This window comes from Antechinus flavipes, chromosome 1, assembly GCF_016432865.1.
Source record: "Antechinus flavipes isolate AdamAnt ecotype Samford, QLD, Australia chromosome 1, AdamAnt_v2, whole genome shotgun sequence".
Lineage (NCBI taxonomy): Eukaryota > Metazoa > Chordata > Mammalia > Dasyuromorphia > Dasyuridae > Antechinus > Antechinus flavipes.
The window spans coordinates 326,588,346-326,609,203 of record NC_067398.1 but is presented as its reverse complement, the minus strand read 5'-3'; the positions used below and the strand labels follow the sequence as shown (position 1 = coordinate 326,609,203).

The 20,858-nt window shown below is 33.5% G+C and overlaps 1 protein-coding gene across 1 annotated transcript in view; it reads left to right on the top strand.

Moving 5' to 3' along the window:
* Positions 1-20,858, top strand: part of ERP44 (endoplasmic reticulum protein 44) — a 117,301-nt gene that overhangs the window by 43,788 nt on the left and 52,655 nt on the right. The window contains exons 2-7 of the mRNA XM_051966801.1: positions 7,540-7,612; positions 11,880-11,919; positions 13,650-13,765; positions 15,222-15,406; positions 16,542-16,657; positions 19,448-19,505. Coding sequence (XP_051822761.1) covers positions 7,540-7,612; positions 11,880-11,919; positions 13,650-13,765; positions 15,222-15,406; positions 16,542-16,657; positions 19,448-19,505 — 588 coding nt within the window. The remainder of the gene's footprint in view (positions 1-7,539; positions 7,613-11,879; positions 11,920-13,649; positions 13,766-15,221; positions 15,407-16,541; positions 16,658-19,447; positions 19,506-20,858) is intronic.

The following is a 20,858-nucleotide window of genomic DNA, read 5'->3' as shown; positions in this document are numbered from 1 at the left end:
ACCTTAGATACCAAAACAGTTTCTTTATGGGTAAATTTTGGGATTGGATTTATATTCAGTGAAAAGTTCTATGATCTGGAGTCAGAAGACCTGAGTTTTTAATTAATTTCTGCCACTTACCACCCATGGGACCTTGCATAAACTACTTAGCATTTTTTGGATTCTAATTTTTTTCATCTGCAAAACCAGGGAGTTACATTTTAATGGCCTTTGAGGTTCCTTCAAACTAAAGTCTTTGTTGGGATGATTCCTTCAGCCCTCTTTTCCATTTTATCAGCTTTCTCATCTCCCACAATCTATATCTCTGAGAGCCACCCTAGCCATATAGAGAGACAGTTGTCATTGATCTTTTTTATCACTGTTGAGTATGCCACCCCATGATCAAGAACTTTTAAATTTCTCTATCTGGAATAACTTCCTATATTCTATCATTCTGACCTTCCCACTTCCTTGTTCCTCCTAAACTCACTCTTCTCAGAGACTTCTGCCTTCCCAAACCCTCACTCTTGCTGTAGCTTCATTTTCCTTCTTCCCAATCTTGACATAGTTAACCAATTTGATTAAACATTACCTTAGATTCCCAAATCCCTTTCCCCTTTGTCCTTTTTTAATCTGCTCAGATGCATGGATATGGGTATGAATGTGTGTGATCATGTAGTTTTTGTTTTTTATCTACGTATATTTTAATATAGTTTTTCCGATTTAATGTAATCTCCTTGAGTACTAGAACTTTCATTTTTTTCTTTGTATTTTTAGTGGTTGGCACATAGAGGATTAATAAGTATTTATTGATTATTCTATCCTCTACTTAAGAAACTCCAGTGGCTTCTTTTTCCTAATAATCTTAAATACAAACTCCTCTAGTAAGCATTTAAATTTCTTCAGAAGCTGGCTTCAGCCTTCCTCTTCAACCTTATTATACATGTTCACACTGTTTTTCTACCAAACTGTCTATTTGGATGATCTTCAAACACAAGATTCTATCTCCCAGAACCTTTGTACTGGCTGTTCCCTATACTTGGAATGCACTCTATGCTTGCCTCTTAGAACCCCTAGTTTTATTCATGGCTCAGTTCAAACACCTTTTTGTTTGTGAAGCCTTTGGTGCTTTCCACTCCAAGTTACCTTTTGTTTATTTCATATATACTTGTATAGATGTGTATATGTTGTCTCCTCTGCTAGAATGTAAAATCTTTGAGGATAGAGAGTGTTTCATTTTTGTCCTTCAATCTCCAGTGCTTAGCATGTAATACATGCTTAGTAAGTATTTGTTTGGTATATTCTAGTGATGAGGTTAGGGAACCAAATGATGTGGTTAGTGGCAGTGCAGAGAGTTGTGGGAACCCCTCTTTGATTGGCACAGGTCCAGAGTGAAAGAATTCACAAACCCGAAAAGTTTGGATGGCAAAAGGGAAGTTTTATTGACACTGAGAAGTCAGTTTTTGCTAGGAAGACTTGTTGTGTCCTGCTTTTTCTAGAGCCCCCAAATAGGAGTGATTAAAATATTTTTTAGAACCCCCAAGCTGGGGTGATTAAGATATACCTTCCTAGTGGAGAAGTGATGAGGTGGGACTCCTGAGGATGGTGGGAAAATGGAGTCCATTTATTTCAAGGGCTTTCCCCTTTTTATAATGTAACAAAAACAACACAGCATGTGAAGTCTTCATCAGAAAGTATCAGAGGAGATAAGGGACATATTTGAGAGATGTTACAAAATATATTATTGATAGCCACTATTCCATTTTCCCCTATGATATACCTTGTGCTGTATTTATTTATGTACTTTGGTTTTGTGGTCCATACATTACTATTTCTCTGTATCCTTCCCATTCCCCTTTTCCAACATTGTGAAAACTTCTTTTGTAAATAAAAACTGTCTTTTGCTAGAGTATGGGATCCCACCGAGAGGGAGAACAGAGGCCACCTCAACCTTTGGTGCACAATAAGTTTTCTGCCACATTGCAGAAATTTCCCTTGTTGAGCAAGGAACAGTGATGTATGATATGGAAATGGGTTCAACCTGAGAGTCACAGTGTAGTTGCTTGCGAGGAAGGGTACCTTAACAGGGCCTCTTGCCTGTGAGTGGGTTACTAAATTGCTGGATTGGCTCTCCTAATTGAACTGTGCATACCTGCCCTTTTGAACATGTATATATAGTCCTGACATATACTTCCCTATCTGAAGGGAATAGGGTACCTACTTTCTGCCACATTAGATTACTTAGCCATCTCCACCACACTCTGCCTGGTCTGGAAATAGTGCAGCTTGGCAGAATCTTCCTCTGGAGTCCTCTTGGAGGTTGTCTTGACCACGAAGTAGTGTTTGACCACAAAATAATCGCTGTGGCAGCATTCTAAGTCCCTATTCCCAGGAGTTAGTTGTTGCAGCTGTGTTAAGAGCTCAAAGCATATGAGCCCTTTGATCTCAGAAGCAAGATATGTAAGGCAGGAGACTCATAGAGTGGGAAAAGAGCTCCAGTTTATTATGCTGCACAGTCTTGTTGATAAACATTTTTGTAAGCATAATCAGCTTGTGAACAGTAGGCAATCTCCAGTCACATTTAGAGAAGCAGTTCGTGGGCTTTGCGTGTGCATGCCAATGGGAGAAGAGCCAATCCACATCAGCAACTTGTTCACAGGTGAGAGGCCTTGTTAAGGCATCCCTACTTAAGAGCCATTTGCTGTGACCCTCAGGCTGAACTTGTTCCCATGTTGTGCATCACTGCTCCTTGTTCAACAAGGGCGTTTCTGCAACGTGGCAGAAAACTTACTGTGCACCAAAGGCCAAGGTGGCCTCAGTACTACCTCTCAGCAGGGTCCCATACCCTAGCAGTCTGTTACCAAATTTCTTAGCATCAAACCTTGAACGTGATTAAGTATTGGTTAATTTAATTGATGAATTGAATTAGCTCTCCATACCAATTTTTATTCTTACAATTAAGCATTGATCCTTCTGTCAGAATATTACAGGGAAATAAGCTGCAGCATTCAGATGTGACTTTCTATAGTGTAGCAGACTAATGGTTTGAGGACTAATACCTTGGTCTGCTACTTTATAGTCATGTGTCTTTGAATAAGCCACTTACCATCTTTGAATCTTAACTTTTCCATGTTATATTTATTTTGTAAGTGATTAGCTGAAAAGTTAGGTTTTAATTGATTGATTTCTAGTCTGGTGCTCTTTCTATACAAAACTCTTAAGCAATAGAACATTCACTGGGAATATATCTGACAATATCTTAAATGACATCTCCTCATTTTGTCCTTTGATATCTGTAAATAGTATAAAGAATTTATTTGTTTTTGTAAATTTTGATTAAGTATCTTTAAGATCTAAATAAAATACTTATAATCATTGATAATACATCTAGGTGTCTATTGAGAACATAGGGCTTAGAGGAAGACTTGAACTCAGATTTGCTCTTGGATACTGTGTGATCTAACAAGTCACTTTAAAAAAAACATTCTACCTCAGTTTCCTCATCTGTAAAAATGGAGATGATAGCTTCTATCTCCCAAGGTTATTGTGACAATCATATGAGATTATAAATTAATAAATCGCCTTATGTAGTACAGCATTATACAGTATATAGTACATAGTAAGCATTATACATTAGCTATTACTGTCATCATTGTTATTATTACTACCCTAATTTAGAATCAGCCATTCAAAAAAAGATAGACCTTTTCAGTCTTTAAGCAAAAATGTCAATTAAGCTATTGATATTCAAAGATATTTTTCTGAAGAATCTTGTTTTTTGCCCAAGATACCTGTTATTAGCAATTTAAATAAATAAATATATTTTCCTTTGTGCTACATGTTAATAATGATGGTAAAAAATGGATAACTCACTATGTGGAAAGATTTTTGGTCATTGGCTTTTTTTAGTTAACTTTGATTTGAATAAATCTTGTCAACTGGGTATCATATTGCATGTTGGTTGGAAGTATTTCATAAAGAAAACAAGCTGTTCATCAGAACTTTATGCATTAAATGACTTTTTGATAAAGATGGTTTTTATTACTTAGTATTTCTATTATCATAGATTTTTGGGGGGAAGAGGGAGTCTAGTTCATTTATATACAGGTTAGGAAATTCAGTCTCTCATTGCAAATAGGTAACTTTTTTTACAATTTATAGACTTTAGCAGCAGTTCTCAGTCTGAGTTATGTATACCCACATGGGATATAGGAATGAGATTAGTATAAGAAACTAATTTCATATTTCAAAAATTATATTGAAAATACTACTGGTTGAAAGAAAATCTCATTTTTTTTGTGAATGAAACAGTGAACAACTATATATAATATGCTAAAAATGCTACATACTGAATAAAGTTTTCTATTTAAAAAAACTCTTTGCTATGCATGATTAAACTCTACAGTTTATTTCCTTCTATATTGAAAAGAGGGAAAGTAAAGTGTTTTTGAAAGATACCCATGTATCATATTCAATCTGTAGTTTGTTTCTCACTTTGAACTTAATTGGAAATATGCCTGATTTAATTCCTGATTCACAGATATTACGTTTTTATAGATGGCATTAAAGCTTTATGAGAACATTTAGTAAGAAGAGGATATAGTTTTCTAAGGGTACACAAAAAAAGTTATAATTTCATTTATTAGGAATCAATTTGGAATTTCTGATTATTATAGAGATGTTACTTCATTTTTCATTGTTATCACTTTTTTTTAAAAATCTAGTCCAGTATTAAATGAGTTTCTTATACGAATCTCATTAGAGAGCAAAAAAGGAAAGTAAGGGTTACAGGAACCAAAAGGTTTAGTAGCTCCTTTCTTAGGGAGTTGCATGGGCACTGAAGGCCTCAGTTGCTCAAAGAAGGTAACCCCAGTATGCATCAGAGACAGAAGTTGTACCCAGGTCCTCAACTCCATGATCTTTATCTACTATACCATGCTGCTTCTTTTCCAAAGATCTATTATCAGTAATTTTGAAGTTTTCTGTATGACTTTTCAATGATGCTGGTTCTTTAATTGTTTAAATGATGGAATTAATTGTATTATACATCACTATATAATTTTATTTGAATATTTTATATTTGATCTGTTCTTGAACAATTTTCCTGGTTAAAAATTTTGTCCTTATATAGCTGAGTTTAGTGATGATCTGGAACCAGTTATCTCTTTCAAGAAGGAGAATATATAACCAGGAGATCATTATACACTTCAACAATGATACTGTATGAGGATGTATTCTGATGGAAGTGGATTTCTTTGACAAAGAGACCTAACTCAGTTTCAATTGATAAATGATGGACATAAACAGCTACACCCAAAGAAAGAACACTGGGAAATGAATGTAAACTATTTGCATTTTTGTTTTCCTTCCCGGGTTATTTTTACCTTCTGAATCCAATTCTCCTGGTACAACAAGAGAACTGTTTGGATCTGCAGACATATATTGTATCTGGGATATACTGCAACATATTTAACATATATAGGACTGCTTGCCATCTAGGGGAGGGGATGGAAGGAGGGAGGGGAAAAATTGGAACAGAACCGAGTGCAAGGGATAATGTTATAGAAAAATTACCCTGGCATGGGTTCTGTCAATAAAAAATTATTATAAAATTAAATTAAATTTAAAAAAAGAATATATTCTCATATAAATGTGTTAATAACTTTTAAAGGTAGGATATAAGAAGTTTGGGCATTAATTATTAATTGTTAAGGTTTAATCACGTCATTTACATCTCAAAGTATAAGCAGTAAAAATTATTATTCAAATCATATATTCTAAGATTTAAAGTTATATATTTTATCTTTTGGAAAACATAGCTACATAGGATAATAGAACTACAGCTGGAAGAAATCTTAGAGGGAAATGTGACTTACTTTATACAGATGAGGAAACTGAGGCCCAGAGTAGTTGTGACTTATCTAATATCATGTAGTAAATATCAAAGCCTGACATTTGGGATATTTGAACCTAGGCCCTCTAATTCCAAAAACTGTGATTTGTTGTATTTTTTTTTCTGTTTTACCAGCCAAAAAGACAGCCATATTACTAGATCATTTACTTAGATATATCTTCATAATAATAATTCATATTTTTATGTAACAGGTTAGGGTTTGCAAAGCACTTTCCTCACAATAAACTGGTCATTAGATTGATCAAGTATTATCATTTTTATTTTACAGATAAGGAAATTCAGGCTTAGTAGTTGAGTCCTGCCCAACTACAGTCACACAGTTATGAACTGAACCCATAGGGAGGATTCCCAGAATGAATATGATGGAAACAGTCGTTTGTGAATATCTTATATAACTTGGGCATGATTTCATGTCTTTATTGGCATTTTAGCCCTTGAGTAGTTTGTAAGCATTTTAATTATTGTTATAATTAATGTTTTTTTTCTTCCTTTCATCTCAGTTTCTTTTCATCTCCCCCACTTTATTGATCTAGTTGTATGATGGGAACTTGGCAGAAGCTTTTAAGGCCATTTTGACAAAAATCATTAGGACAAACATTAACTGTATCTTAAAATAGTGCTAAAATAACTTTGTAGTTTAGAATAAATTTTACTTTAAATTCATTCAGACTTGAAAAATCTTAATAAACATTTTCTTTAATTAAAAATAAAGAACCTGTCTTTCCTTGGACGTTAGTCATAAATAAATTTGGTTTAGTTAAATAAATAGTGCATCTAATATAGCAGATATTGAGATTGTGGTAAACTATAGAATTAGCAATGAATGTCTTTTTTTTGGGGGGGGGGGGGCTGAGGCATTTGGGGTTAAGTGACTTGCCCAGGATCACACAGCTAGGAAGTGTTAAGTGTGTGAGACCAGATTTGAACTCAGGTCCTCCTGACTTCAGGACTAGTGTTCTATCCACTGTGCCACCTAGCTGCCCCTAGCAATGTCTTAAAAAGGCCAGCTCCTTTGAACAGGTAAACCATTCTCAATTTTCCTAACTACTTACAGAATTTATGATTATGTTTATTTGGTAGTATAAAAACAGGCTGTAGGTAGAATGATGAACATTTTTAATCTCTGCTTTTGGAGAGGCCAAACCTGGCAGATCTCTTAAGCTTGAGAGTTCTGAGCTACAGTAAAGCAGTTAGGTGTCAATGTCCAATCAATATGGTGAACCCTAGTGGGAAGGACTCTGGGTTGCCTAAAGAGAGGTGAATCAACCTTTGTCGGAAAACCTCTATGCTGAGCAGAATGAGATCTGGGTCCATGAATAGTTCCAAATTCCAGTTTGGGTAAGGAGACCCAATCTTTGCAATTAATTGATTTATTAATTAATTAACAAGCAAACAAACAAATAAATGAAGTAAAAAAAAAAAGCAAAGACAATTTTATAGCAAATATTTCTAATTTTCTTTGCCTTCCAAAATGAAACTTTAGATCTGAAATTCCTTAGAAAACATTAATTGATTATCGGTTATTTGTATCTTTTTTTCACGTGGAATTTACTTTAGTTATAAAATTTCTGAGTGTTCCACACATTGACTTAATTTACCTCATCTTGAAACATTAATTGCTAATTTTGTATTTTTTACATTTTCAGATAACTTGGATTTTCACTCCAATAACAGCTGAAATAGCAAGTCTTGATAGTGGAAATATAGATGAAATTTTAAGTAAGTACTTGAAAATTTTCTTTGTGTAATTACTATTCTATAAAGAGTTGCATATTAAATTATTGGAAAACTCTGACTAATTGAAATATTTGGGAAATCAGTATTCTGATTAATTTCATTTCATTAGTAATTGAAAAGAAACCAGAAAATAACCAGAAAATCTTTTTGATTTCAGAAATCTTTTTTTAAAATATATTATTACTTTCTTCTCCTATTTAAATATATTAAATAACTTTTTATTTTTATGATAATTCAACATCTTATTGTAGCTTATTGTCTTCTGAATATCCTTTCATCAGGTATTTCAAGTCAACTTATAAACTCAATTCTGATTGTATATATATATAAAATAATAGACATGGACATTATAGTATTTGGGGCTGTATGATCTGAATGGTCTGAAACCATATTCCAAAGATTGCTTTTTAAACTTAATCATTGATAGTTTGAAGAATTGCCAGCTACTTCATGTAAAAAAGGTAAAATGCATTTTTTGATGCTGCTTAAGTACATCCAAGCAATTAGTGTTTTACTGTTATGTTTGCAAGCAGTGTGATTGTAACCATTGCTAAAGAGTTTTGGGATGGATATGGAGATGGTTTTTCATTTTTGAAATCGTAGTAGTAGAGTTATTTTGTCGACAGTGATTATAATTTTGAGCTAAAACTCATGGTTTATTAAAAAAGTTTTATAACAGTTATATTTAGGGTTTGTTTAAGTGTTTCTTTACTAATTGTCACTTTTAAATAGTATTTCATCATACATTCACTGAACTAATAATGTAAAAATTAAAATGATGTGAGTTAAAACAAATAAACAACATTTTGCAATTAATGTGAATAAACATGCAAATTGTTTTATTGTAATATGTTTTGTCCAAATCAAAGTTCAACACTGAAAGTTAATTAGGGAAATCAAAAGAAGTGCTTTAAATGTGTAATTGAAGGGGGAGATATTATATCTATAATCACTTTTTGTCTAAGGGTTGAAATATTTTCCCAATTTGTTTTGTGGCTTTTTGCTACTTGTTGGCAAGACAAAAAGTATTACATGGAGTTTGTCTTTCTCCTCATTCCTTCCTGTGATGATATGCAGATATCATAATTATTTTGTTATAGAGAGTTATTGATAAGTGAATAGAGAACAAAGAAAATATACTTAATCTTCAACTTTTGTGGGGACAATTTCCTTAGAAAACAGTGCAAAAGTAAAAAATGTGAATATTGATATATTGAATTGATAGGGGGTTAGGTCCTCAAAAAAGTCATCAAAAAAGTGCTAGAGATTGCTGAAAATACACTTTTCTTCATACAATTCTTTATAACAAAATATTGGTCCTGATAATATGCACTTTCTCTTATATAGTAACTGTGAAATAATCCATAAAGTATACAAAATAAAATTGGCAACATGCAAAACATTTTTTCTCTTTAGTACTTCCCTAGAATTCTATGACCTTTTGTGCTAACATCCCAATTAAAATGAACATTGATTTCAGACACTTTATTTATTTGTTTGTTTTTTGCTGAGGAAATTGGGGTTAAGTGATTTGCCCAGGATCTCATAGCTAGGAAATGTTAAGTGTCTGAGACCAGATTTGAACTCAGATCTTCCTCTCTTCAGGGCTATTACTCTATCCACTGTGCCACCCAGCTGTCCAACAATATTTATTTTTAATAATGTTTGAAACATACCCTACCATAAATACTGAATAGCAAATAAAATTCTTAAAATGAAAACATTTTAAAACCTGAATCTTAACTTCCTCTGTGTCAGATGGCAGTCAGTATAAGGACATTGTATTATATATACAGGCATACCTTGGAGATACTACAAGTTTGGTTCCAGATCACTGCTGTAAATTGAGTCACACAGATTTTTTTGGTTTCTCAGTGTACTTAAAAGTTATGTTTATATTATACTATAGTATATTAAGTGTGTAGTAATATTGTATAAAAGAAGTAGTGTACATACTTTAATTTAAAAAATACTTTCTTGCTAAAAAAAAAATGCTAACATCATCTAAGCCTTCAATAAGCTATAATCTTTTTACATGTGGAGGGTCTTGCCTTGATATTGATAACTGCTGACTGATCAGGGTGGTAGTTGCTGAAGGTTGGAGTGGCTGTGGCAATTTCATAAAATAAGATAGCAATACAATTTGCCACATTGATTGACTCTTTTTTTTTTTCACTTAAACACTTAAAGGCCATTTATTATAGGGTTTCTAGTTGACTTAATATTAATGCTATTGTTTGTCAAGGAATAGAGAAGCCCTCAAAAGAGGGAAAGACATAGGAAATGACCAAGTAGGAGGGCAGTCAGAATACACGTAACATTTATTAATTAAATTTGTTGTCTTACATGGGCATGGTTTGTGGTCTCGCAAAAACAAATGCATTAATATCTTCATAGATCATTATACCAGATATAATAATAATGAGAATTATCAAATGCGACAGTTATGATGTAAGCACATTCTGTTAGAAAAATGCTGTCTATCTAGACTTTTCCACACAGAGTTGCCATAAATTTTCAATTTGTAAAAAACACAATATCTGTGAAGCTCAATAAAGTGAAGTACAGTAAAATGAGGTATTCCTGTACTATACTGTAAACCTCTCTATCTTGGCTGCTCTCCAGAAATCAAGAAAGAAGTTGATAGGACTTAAAAATACAAAAGCTGGTGAGAGTCTCAGAATCACCTTAGAGCCCAAAGGACTTCATTTTACTTTGGGGGCATAATTGCAACAACAAAACTTCAGTTTTAAAGGCAAATAATGAAAATATGTAATAAATGTATGGGAGCACACTTTAAGTAGTAGAATATGCAAACTTGCATATATTGTGCCTCAGATTTTTTCTCCACTAGGCATAGCTGTGAGTGTTCATAGTTATAAAAGTAAAAATGAGGTGAATAAAATCATGCAAATGGTTAAAATCATAAATGGTAAATGCACAAATGTTAGAATTGGATTGTATTTACTATGTGGTATTGTTAATAATAGAAAAAATGTAATAATGGACCATCTTGAAGAAGGATCCAGAAACTCTAAAACTCCTTGAAGGAGAGATTCTCCTTGGATCCTGCAAATGTGGGACCCCCCCACCTGAGAGAAACAAGATAACAGCTTCATTCTATTATCTAGGTGGGGTTGGTTTAGTCCTAAACTGGAGAATTCTAATTCTCTAATTCTAATTCTAAACTATTCAATTCTAAGATTTCCTAAATTCCAGCTCAAGCTGAAATCCAGCTTGTAGATAAAAAGAGCCAATTTGGATTCCACCCACTAGCCCAGCCCCGTGGAACAGGCCTCACTTGTAGCCAAAGCTAGAGCCAATCTAAAACTCTCTTTGCAGAGGTCCTATCATGCTATGCCATGCTATGCCAAGGAAGCCTCTGCCTGCTGAAATAATATTCCCTTCCGGCACTACCCTCTTTGTATCTCCCTCACTTATTTCCCTAATGAGACTCTCTGTCCCTCTGTTGGGATTTCTCTAAACTTTACTTCTCTGCCAGGACTCCTCCACTACTTTTGGGACTTTGCCACTATGGAATTCAACCTTTCTATAGTAAAGGCTGACTTCCCAATGCCTATAATAAACTTCTTTTTATCAATCTAGCTTTTTTGGGTTTGTAAATTCCTTTACGAAGAATCTCTACATCACCAGAACAGGGTTCTCAAAACTCCCTACCTTTGCACCGAATCCCAGGTGGGGTGCAGGGGAGCCTAACCTCTCCACTTGGTTCTCTGAACCCCAAACCTCCCACTAGACTATAACTCCCTAATCACCAGGAACCCTAATCTCATCATTTGGTTCCCTGACAACCCTCAATCTAGACCTCATCATATTTTGGTTCCCGGAATCCCAAAACCTAAACCTCATCAATCTTTTAGAATTTTGAAGTAGTTTTGTGCCTAGGTAGCCAGTCCTAGTTTTCTCTACTAATGGAGCTTTTATACAAATTTCGTTTACAACTCTTAGTTTTATTTCTACCCAACTCTTATCAAAGCTGATACCTGTACCTAAAGTGATTGATCTTAAACCTTCCCATTCCTTCCCCTAATCCTTTGTAGATGTCAAGAACAATGGATATCATCTAGAGATAATGCATATTAGAAGTCTCTGAAGCAAAGGGGGAGGTCAATAACTGTCTAGGATGATGTCATGCATATTAGTTTCTGAATAAAATTAAAATGATAGTAACAGGAAAAATATGGATATGAGTAACTTAAGTATAATGTGTTTTTTTTTTTTATTTCAGACAATGCAGATGTTGCTCTAGTTAATTTTTATGCCGACTGGTAAGTGATAGTTTTGCTTTTATGCATTTTATGATTATTTACATTTCAAAATTGAATTTTTTTCTGGTAGGAAGGAATAGGAAATCGCCTCTCTCCCCCCATTTAGGGACATTTATATATATAAGAACAGGGCGAGGGAGCATATACTAAGGAAAAAAAGAGGAAAAAAGGAGGAAACATGGTGGGGAGGAAATAAGTCTTTTGTGCTCAGATTTCTAAAACATCTAGCTTAAGGAAAGCTTTAGCTATTCTTACAAGCTTCATTATGGGACAAAATATCTTCCCAAGAGTTCTTCTTTCTTATGTATGATTTTGGTTTTATGGCATAGATAGATAAAAGGCAATCATAACTGTAATTTTTATAGTATACCTCGAAGTATACAAAGTCTCTTCCTCACAGCCTCATAGTTAGCTATGTAGTTCAGACACCTCCTGAAAGATGAGAAAACTGAAGATCAGAGAAGTTGGGTGCCTGGCTGAACCATGGCCATAGAATAGAACTTGTTTGCAGGATACTTAGTAGAGACAGGTACTCTTTCAGAACATCTACCTGATTCTGAGTAATAGAATAGAACTTAAACTATGTGGCTGGGCTAATAGTCACCTAGGGATAGGAACACCTAGTATTCCCACTCCTTTGTTTTAAACTTTTATTGATGAATTTTGTTTTTGTGTTGCCTTAATTTTTGAATGAGGCAACTAGGTGCCTAGGATAGGGTGTCGGGCCTGGGGTCATGAAGACATGAATTTTGTTTTTATGTTGCTTTAATTTTTGAATGAGGCAACTAGGTGCCTAGGATAGGGTGTCGGGCCTGGGGTCATGAAGACATGAGTTCAAATTTAGCCTCAGACATTTAATAGTGGTATGACTCTGAGCAAGTCACTTAACCCTGTTTGCCTTAATCTACTGTAGAAGTAACTAGCAAGCCACCCCAGTATCTTTGCCAAGAAAACCCTATGGACAGTCTGGGCCATGAGGTGATGAAGAGTCAGATATGACTGAATACCGAGCAGCAATTTCTGAATATGTCCCTTCTTCTCTGATCAATTAGTCATTCTTTGAATGAAAAATCATTTATTTGGTACTTAATGCAGGTCAAGAGCTATGGAAATAATCACTAGGGATACAAATAAAAATTTAAAATAGTTCTCATTCTCAAGGATTTCATCTTTTAATTGGGAGAGATAATATATATTGAAGATTTTAGAACTAAGGGGCATGTTGAAGCCCGGGGGTTCTGAGGGTTCATTGACAGATCAAGTGGCAATGCTTGCCTGTCTGGAGGGTGTTAGGATAAACAGGTTAAGACTTAGATGTCCTCCTCCTTATTGCTAGGATTATAGTAGAGGAGTCACTGGTCCTTGAAGTATTTTTCAAGTTTAAAGCTTTTTGTTGGGGTACACACACACACACACACACACACTCCTTTTTTTCCTATGATGTGCAGTAGAGGCTTTACACACAAATAGATTGTTTAAAATAGATTATTTATGAGATGATTCAGACCAATTTCAATAAACTTGTGATTGAGAGAGCCATCTGCATTAGAGAGGACTGTAGGGACTGAATAAAACCAAAGTGGTTTGGCTTTATTTGAAAACTATCACATTGTAAATAAATTAATGGTATATTTTTTCAACAGAAGTAAACTCACCATGAGTATTAATAATTATAATAAAATCTGAATGCTTTGTTTTTCCATTTTAATTTGTATTTTCATTGTGTATAGGTGTCGATTCAGCCAGATGTTACATCCAATCTTTGAAGAAGCCTCCAATGTCATTAAGGAAGAATATCCAAATAAGAATCAAGTAGTATTTGCCCGAGTAGATTGTGATCAGCACTGTAAGTACTCAGTCATATTGTTTTAAATATTTTGTTACAGTCTGTTTAAAGTGATGTAACAGAAAGGATTTTGTGACCTTTTCCAAGATGATGGGATTGTTAATGTTTAATCTTGGGAAAAGATTACTTTAAGCTTTACTTTTTATTTTTGTGAAGTATTAAATTGAGATATAGTTGGAATGGTTTTATTGGGGGGGAAGATATATATATTATATATATAAAATATATACATATATTACATGAGGAAGAGGAAGAACTGTGTATAAATCTGAAATAGCAAGGTTTTATTTAGAGTAGTAATACTAAAACTTATTTAGATTTAAAAATAGATTTTAAGCTAGTTGTGAATAATGTTCTGATTTCTAGTATCTTTAAAAACATCTTAAGAATTGAGCATAATGGCAAATTCTTTGTTGCTTTGAATAAGATCTGTGATTTGATCTATATAAGCAAGTCCCAATGAGGAAATGCCTTCTACTGAATATGTATCTGCTCTTCCTGCTCAGAAATAGACTCTCTTGGAGAGTTCTATGGGGGCAAAAAAACCCAAAACAAACCCAGAAGCTGAGTGAATTATATCACCAGGTACTGTGGCCCAGCGTTTGTCAGAGGCAGGCCTGGAACCAGCAAATTCTGAGACTTAAGTTCAATTCTCTCCATGACACCCAGCTGCCTCAGTTATTATTTAAATCTTTTTTTTTTAAATCAGTCATTGGTCATTTGGATTTTATTTAATGGATTATTGCTAATCATTTTGTCATTTTATAAATATCTTTGGATGCTCTGTTGTTTGATTGCTATTATCAGTTGAACACCTAAAAAGGTCTTATGTATGATTTATATGAAGTCACTTATTAATAATGACTACCTTTTATGATATGAGTCTTTTCCCACATGCCTTTCAGAGTCCTCTAATCTTCAGTTAAAAAGTAAGCATCACTGATGGAAGTAGTGATTGTATTCTTAGTTCAGTGTCTACCTCACTGGTAATTAGATGCCTCCCACCCTTCCTATCTGCTTTTCTCTGTTCTGCTCATTCTGTGGAAAGAATTAGAAATAAAAATACTAGTCTTACAGAATTTCTCAAACCTTCTATTTATCATTCTCCCTCACATAAGGTAATAACTCTCTTTGCTAGTCTAAATAATTAAGCAAAAGGATAAAACCTCAATAGAGATATTTAATGCAGGTACAGCAGACAGGGCTCTTACCCTACTTCATTCCACATTATTTCTTAGGTTTTCCACCTCCTTCACCCCAAAGACTTTTTTTCTTTTCTTACTAAATTGTTAGCCCCCTGAAAGCTGGGATTGAGTTTTCTATAAACTTTGATTTTAACACTTGTAGGTACATGGATGTTAATAGACTTGAATTTGATAAGACAAAGGATCAACATATCGTTCTTTTAATATGACTGAAGGAGATTTTTTTTTTTTTAACTTTTCCATTCTCTTAGCGGAAATTGCCCAAAGATACAGGATAAGCAAATACCCTACCCTAAAACTGTTCCGGAATGGTATGATGATGAAGAGAGAATACAGGGGTCAGAGATCAGTGACAGCAATAGCAGATTACATCAGACAACAAAAAAGTGACCCTATTCAAGAAGTACATGACATGGAAGAAATCAAATTTCTTGATGTAAGTTCCTGAAACAACTTTGTTCAGAACCCATCTTGTAAACAGAATTTCATTACAATACTAATAATATAACAAAAAACAAAAATTTACAATTCTTTAATACCTTCTTTTTGTTGTTGTTCACTTCTATATAATCAAAAAAGTGACTATTTTTAAAACATTATAAAATTAAAGTTTATTGTAATAAAATTTTATCTGTACTGATTTGGCTTTTTGAATTACAGTTTAAGATAGCGCTATCATTTTGCTGAATAAAAAATTGTTGATTAGAATATTTAAAGTACATTTAAATATCAATAATTTGATTTAATTGACAGAGGGAGTGGTGGATGTAAGCCTATTAAAAGAAGTACATATATTTTCCCCCATATATATGACTAAAGGTATCAAAAGATGATATTTAAAAAGTACCAGAATCAGAGACTGAAATCTTATGTTTATATCTTGACTCTACTACTTGCTATCTGTGTGATTTTGGCAAAGTCACTATTAACTTTTCTGAAGTTTCTTTATCTGTTTAAAAAGGGACTTCTTTCACTCTCAAATCAGTGTTCCTAAGAGATTCGTATTGTATAGTTTCTTTATGAATATGCTTTAATGAATCAAGCCAACTTGAAAGCTACTTAAATATTTTAAGTATTTCCCCCCGGTTTACACGATTAATTTGTCTTATAATTCACTTTTTCCACCATAAATTGTGCCAAAGTCAGTTGATAAGTGTTTAAGGGCTTACTATACGAACTTGTAATCAGCCCAACATTTTTTAGTTAATCACAAATGTTAAATTTGTATAGTTCTATTTAATGAGATTTTATTATATTTTAAAATGTATCCAACCCTAAATTTAAAATCTTGTTTTGACTTTTCAAAATAAAAATGTTGAAAATAGGTTTTAATAATTTTCTCATTATCATAAAGATCAGTATTTAAGCAAAATTTTTTTTCATATTATGAGTTTTAAATGTTTTAATTGAATTTATATTTGGTTATATATATTTTGAAACATGGATGACAGGTATAGCTATTTAGATACATGAGAAAGGGATATATGAACAATGTCATGTTAACACAATAGAGTGAAGAACATTCTATATATAAAGAATATCATGTAAATGCTTTTGTTTTATATCTATAGCGCAGTAAAAGAACAATCATTGGCTATTTTGAACAAAAGGACTCAGACAACTATAGAACCTTTGAAAGAGTAGCAAATATTTTGCACGATGATTGTGTCTTCTTTTCTGCCGTTGGGTAAGTTGATTAATGTTAGAATTTGCGGGGGGGGAGGGGGGAAGTTGACTCAAATGATCTCATAGATTCCCCATCTCACTCTTAATATTTTCATTATTATTAAATTAAATTTCAGCTTCATTATTATGTATATTTAACATAGTTGTTTTTTCCTAGAGCCCCACAGTGGCTCAACCCTCCATTATTTTTAGGCAATGCAAAGTGCATCTGAGTATTTTTCCTGAGTGATTTCCTGATATATCAAAGTCTAGAGGAATGGGATCAGGGGATAGCCGGGGACCCACAATGATGGAAAAATTGGGGTTGATACTACGAGTCCTTAATAGGTAAGGCAAGGTGATATCCAGAGAGAGAGAAAAAAGGACACCCCTCAGGTAGAGGCAGACTGACAAATAATTGACATTTGAAACTTTTGACACTATTGACCATGATCTACTATATTAAACAGCATGCTTCCTAGTGTGAAGCTAATACTTTACCAGCCAACATTATTGCAAGGATTATTAAACTGAGTGCTTCATATTTTTAATTTTTTTTATTGCTATTGTCAATAATCATCACCAAGATACAGTGCCAGTCACCTTAAAGATCCACTATGTATATATATCATCACTCTTTCTTTTATCCTATTCAAGATCAGTACCTTGCTTTTTCCATAGGATGTTATACTATCTTAAATACATTGCAAGATATGGAAGAATTTGGAGTTTAGGGTTCCAATAACTCATGGACCAAAAAGGGTATATTCCAAAACACTAGCCTGGAAATTGGTCCCCTTATTTATACTGTCCATTGTCAAAACTTTTATCACTGCTACCTTTCAAAACCAGACCGCCTCCCTTCAACCTAACAAAGATTATGTAATCTCCAAGGCAATGCTGTCTAAATAAGCCTGGCTTATACTGCTTTAAAGAGATAGAGAGTGAGAACGTGGCTACAATTCATTTGCCTCCCTTGTTTTCCTTCTGTATTCTCTTTTACTCCATCCTGATGAAGCTTGACTTTTTCTTGAGGTTTCTCGAATTCATACCTCTTAGTCCTAGTCCCTTTTCTCTTAGAATAAAGCATTTATTTAGCCCTACTTAACACTTAGGTAACAGATCTTAAAATTCCTGTCTGTCTTCTTGCATACCCAATATTGGAGATCTGGTCTTATACACTGAGCCCCTAGCAATAATAATTTTTGAAAAGTCTTTCAGCCTAATCTCAGTAAAGTTGGCCCATCACAGGTAATAGTTGAAAAAATTTGTAAAAATTCTTTAATACAAGAATATTTGACTAGGTAACTTATAAGCTCTTTTCCAATGCTGAATCTATGACCCTGTGATGTTTTGATGATAAAGAGACCTGAAATTATGCTGTCATATGCTAAAGTAGTCCAGTCCTGGCAAGAATTTGAAATGGAATTCAGCATGAATTAGAAAGCAGCATTCTAATAAAAGCTCTGGGTTAAGACCTTGTTTAGATTTAGTTATGATGAATAACACTATTGAGAATTAACATAATTATAAAAAGAATTGCACTGAGCCTAAGGATTCGAATAGATGCAAGTGAAGAAAAAGTGCATGAGAGATGATAGTCAGTGTAAAGACATGAATATAGGAGATGGATTGTAAATTCAAAGGATGGCAAGTAGACCAATGTGACTGAAATGTAGAATACATAAAGGGGAGCATAATGTGAAAGAAGTGTGAAAGGGAGTCAGTTTATCAAAGATTTTAAATCCCAGAGTGTAAAATTTAAGTTTAAAACATCATCAGAAGCCAATGGAAATTTTTGAGTCTGGGAGTAAAATGGTCTGACATATACTTTACAAAGGTTATTTGGCTGTTGTATCAAGGATGGATTAGAGAACGAGAACCATTCAGCAAGACTAACCTCTCACCTCCCTTCTCACCTCCCAGACTAATTCACAGCTTCATCAAGAGAACATCAGAGTTCCTGTCTTTTCTTAGCCTCACCAACATTTATTTGGTTTTTCTCATCTTTGCCTTTCTGAGGATGAAGTGAATCAGAGTTGTTTTGATTTGCACTTTTCTTATTGTTAGTGTTATGAAGGATTATTTTTTATGGTTTGTTTTGAAAAGGACCCAGGCCTTTTTATTAGGCAGTTGAAAAATGGCTGTTGTTATATATTTTTATCTTTTCATCAGAGTTATTTGCTGAAAAGTTTTTTTGTAGTTTATTATTTTGTTTCTAAAACTTTTAATTTACATCATTGGATTGTCTCTTTTATCTTTTAAGATAAAATTCATCCCTTGTTTAGAGAAGAATTCTTCCTCTAACCATAGCTGTATAAAATATTTCTACTCTTATTTTTTACAATTTCAAATTTATAATATATAAATTTAGGTTATTTATATAGGAAATGGTCATATATCTACTTGAAGCTTATTGTTTGTCATAAGATGTTAAATTAAATGAATTTTCACCAAACTGCCTTCTAGTTTTCCTGGTAGTTTTTTGTCAAATGGTAAGACCCTATTCTAATAGTTGTCATAATGGACTACTATGTATATTTGGTTGCTTTTGGTCTTGCTTATGTATTATATCCCATTGATCAACTTTTCTGTTTTTTCATCATTTCTGTTTTTTCATCACTACCTAATAATTTTATTGATCTTTGCTTTAATATAGAGCTAAGTTCTGGTTATCTTCATTTTTACTTTTTTTTTTGTACAGTTTTCCACTGAAAATAATTAGCCAAAGCTATTGCAATTTCATTACTTTTTTAACTTTTGTTGTCCTAGTAGAAAAAAGTATCTTCATTTACTTCTTTATTGCTATTAGGTCTATTTCAAAACCAGAAAGATATAGTGGAGACAACATACTCTACAAACCACCAGGGGTAAGTTTATTGGAAAAGCAATCTGGTTAACTATGGTATTTCAGCTCTTACCTCTATGAATCATATGTATGTAAAAAAATTCTAAATAACTCCATTTAACTTTGTTACTAAATTTTTGGAAGAAAGAAAACTTAACATTTATTAAGCATTTACTTTGTTTCTAGGGACTATGCTTTCGGATAGAATGTTTATACAATTCATGAGAGAGGGGAGAACTTTTGTGTATTTCATTCAATAGCATGAAATAGTATTCTATCAGGCTATAATTTAGTACCCAATTTGTATCCAGGAAGCATTTTATTAATTTGCATGACTTAATATGATATATACTTGATTCTGATATGCTCAAATATATCTAATCATTTAAAAATGTTGGAAATTTAAAGAAAATATAAATATTAGTTACTGTTTTAAAGACATTCCTTTGAAATGATGCATGTATCTAGTATTGATTCATTTTTCTTACTCGTTATGAAATTTTGATGTATACCATAGTTAATTGGTTGGTTGTTGTCCATCATTATCGAAGAGGATCAAAATGACATCACTGTGTTAATCGTCAAGTTATAGTTTGTCTGACTATGGCTCATCAGACTAATATGAGCTCAGAGTGCCCTGCCACAAGTCGTACACAAATAGTCCCTGTGAACATTTGGGATAGACTCTAACTTTGTACATTTTACATCTCTTAATTTAATTCAACTCTGCTTTGCTCATAGAGCATAGACCCTTCCCTGATAAGGGCACATCATGCTGGGCAGTCCTGTGGCAATGTCTCCCATGTTATACAATTAATTAGCAAGTTCTTAAGAGAGACCTTGAGAGCGTCCTTGTATCACTTTTTCTTTCCACCTTGTGAGTGCTTGCCTTGTGTGAGTTCTCCATGAAGTAACTTTTTTGGCATGTATACATTTGGTATTCAAACAATGAATCCAGCCCAATGGAGTTGTACTCTTGGCAGTAGAGTTGGACTTTAAATAATTAGTTACTTTATACAATTATAGTACAATTTTTGTTGTTGTTAAAAACATTGTCAGGGGAGCTAGGTAGCGCAGTGGATAGAGTACCAGCCCTGAAGTAAGGAGGACCTGGGTTCACGTCTGGTCTCAGACACTTAACTTCCTAGCTGTATGACCCTGGGCAAGTCACTTAACCCCAATTGCATCAGCAAAAACAAACAAACAAACTTTGGCTTATGCTTATTTTCTTATTCACGTATTACCTTGATCATGCAATGCCCACATGTTCATTATGTTGATATTCAGTACATACTTGATAAATAATTGAATTTTAACAATCAGTTAGCCAGGGAATTGATTTGACATGCTATCTTATATTTTTGTTATACTTTCC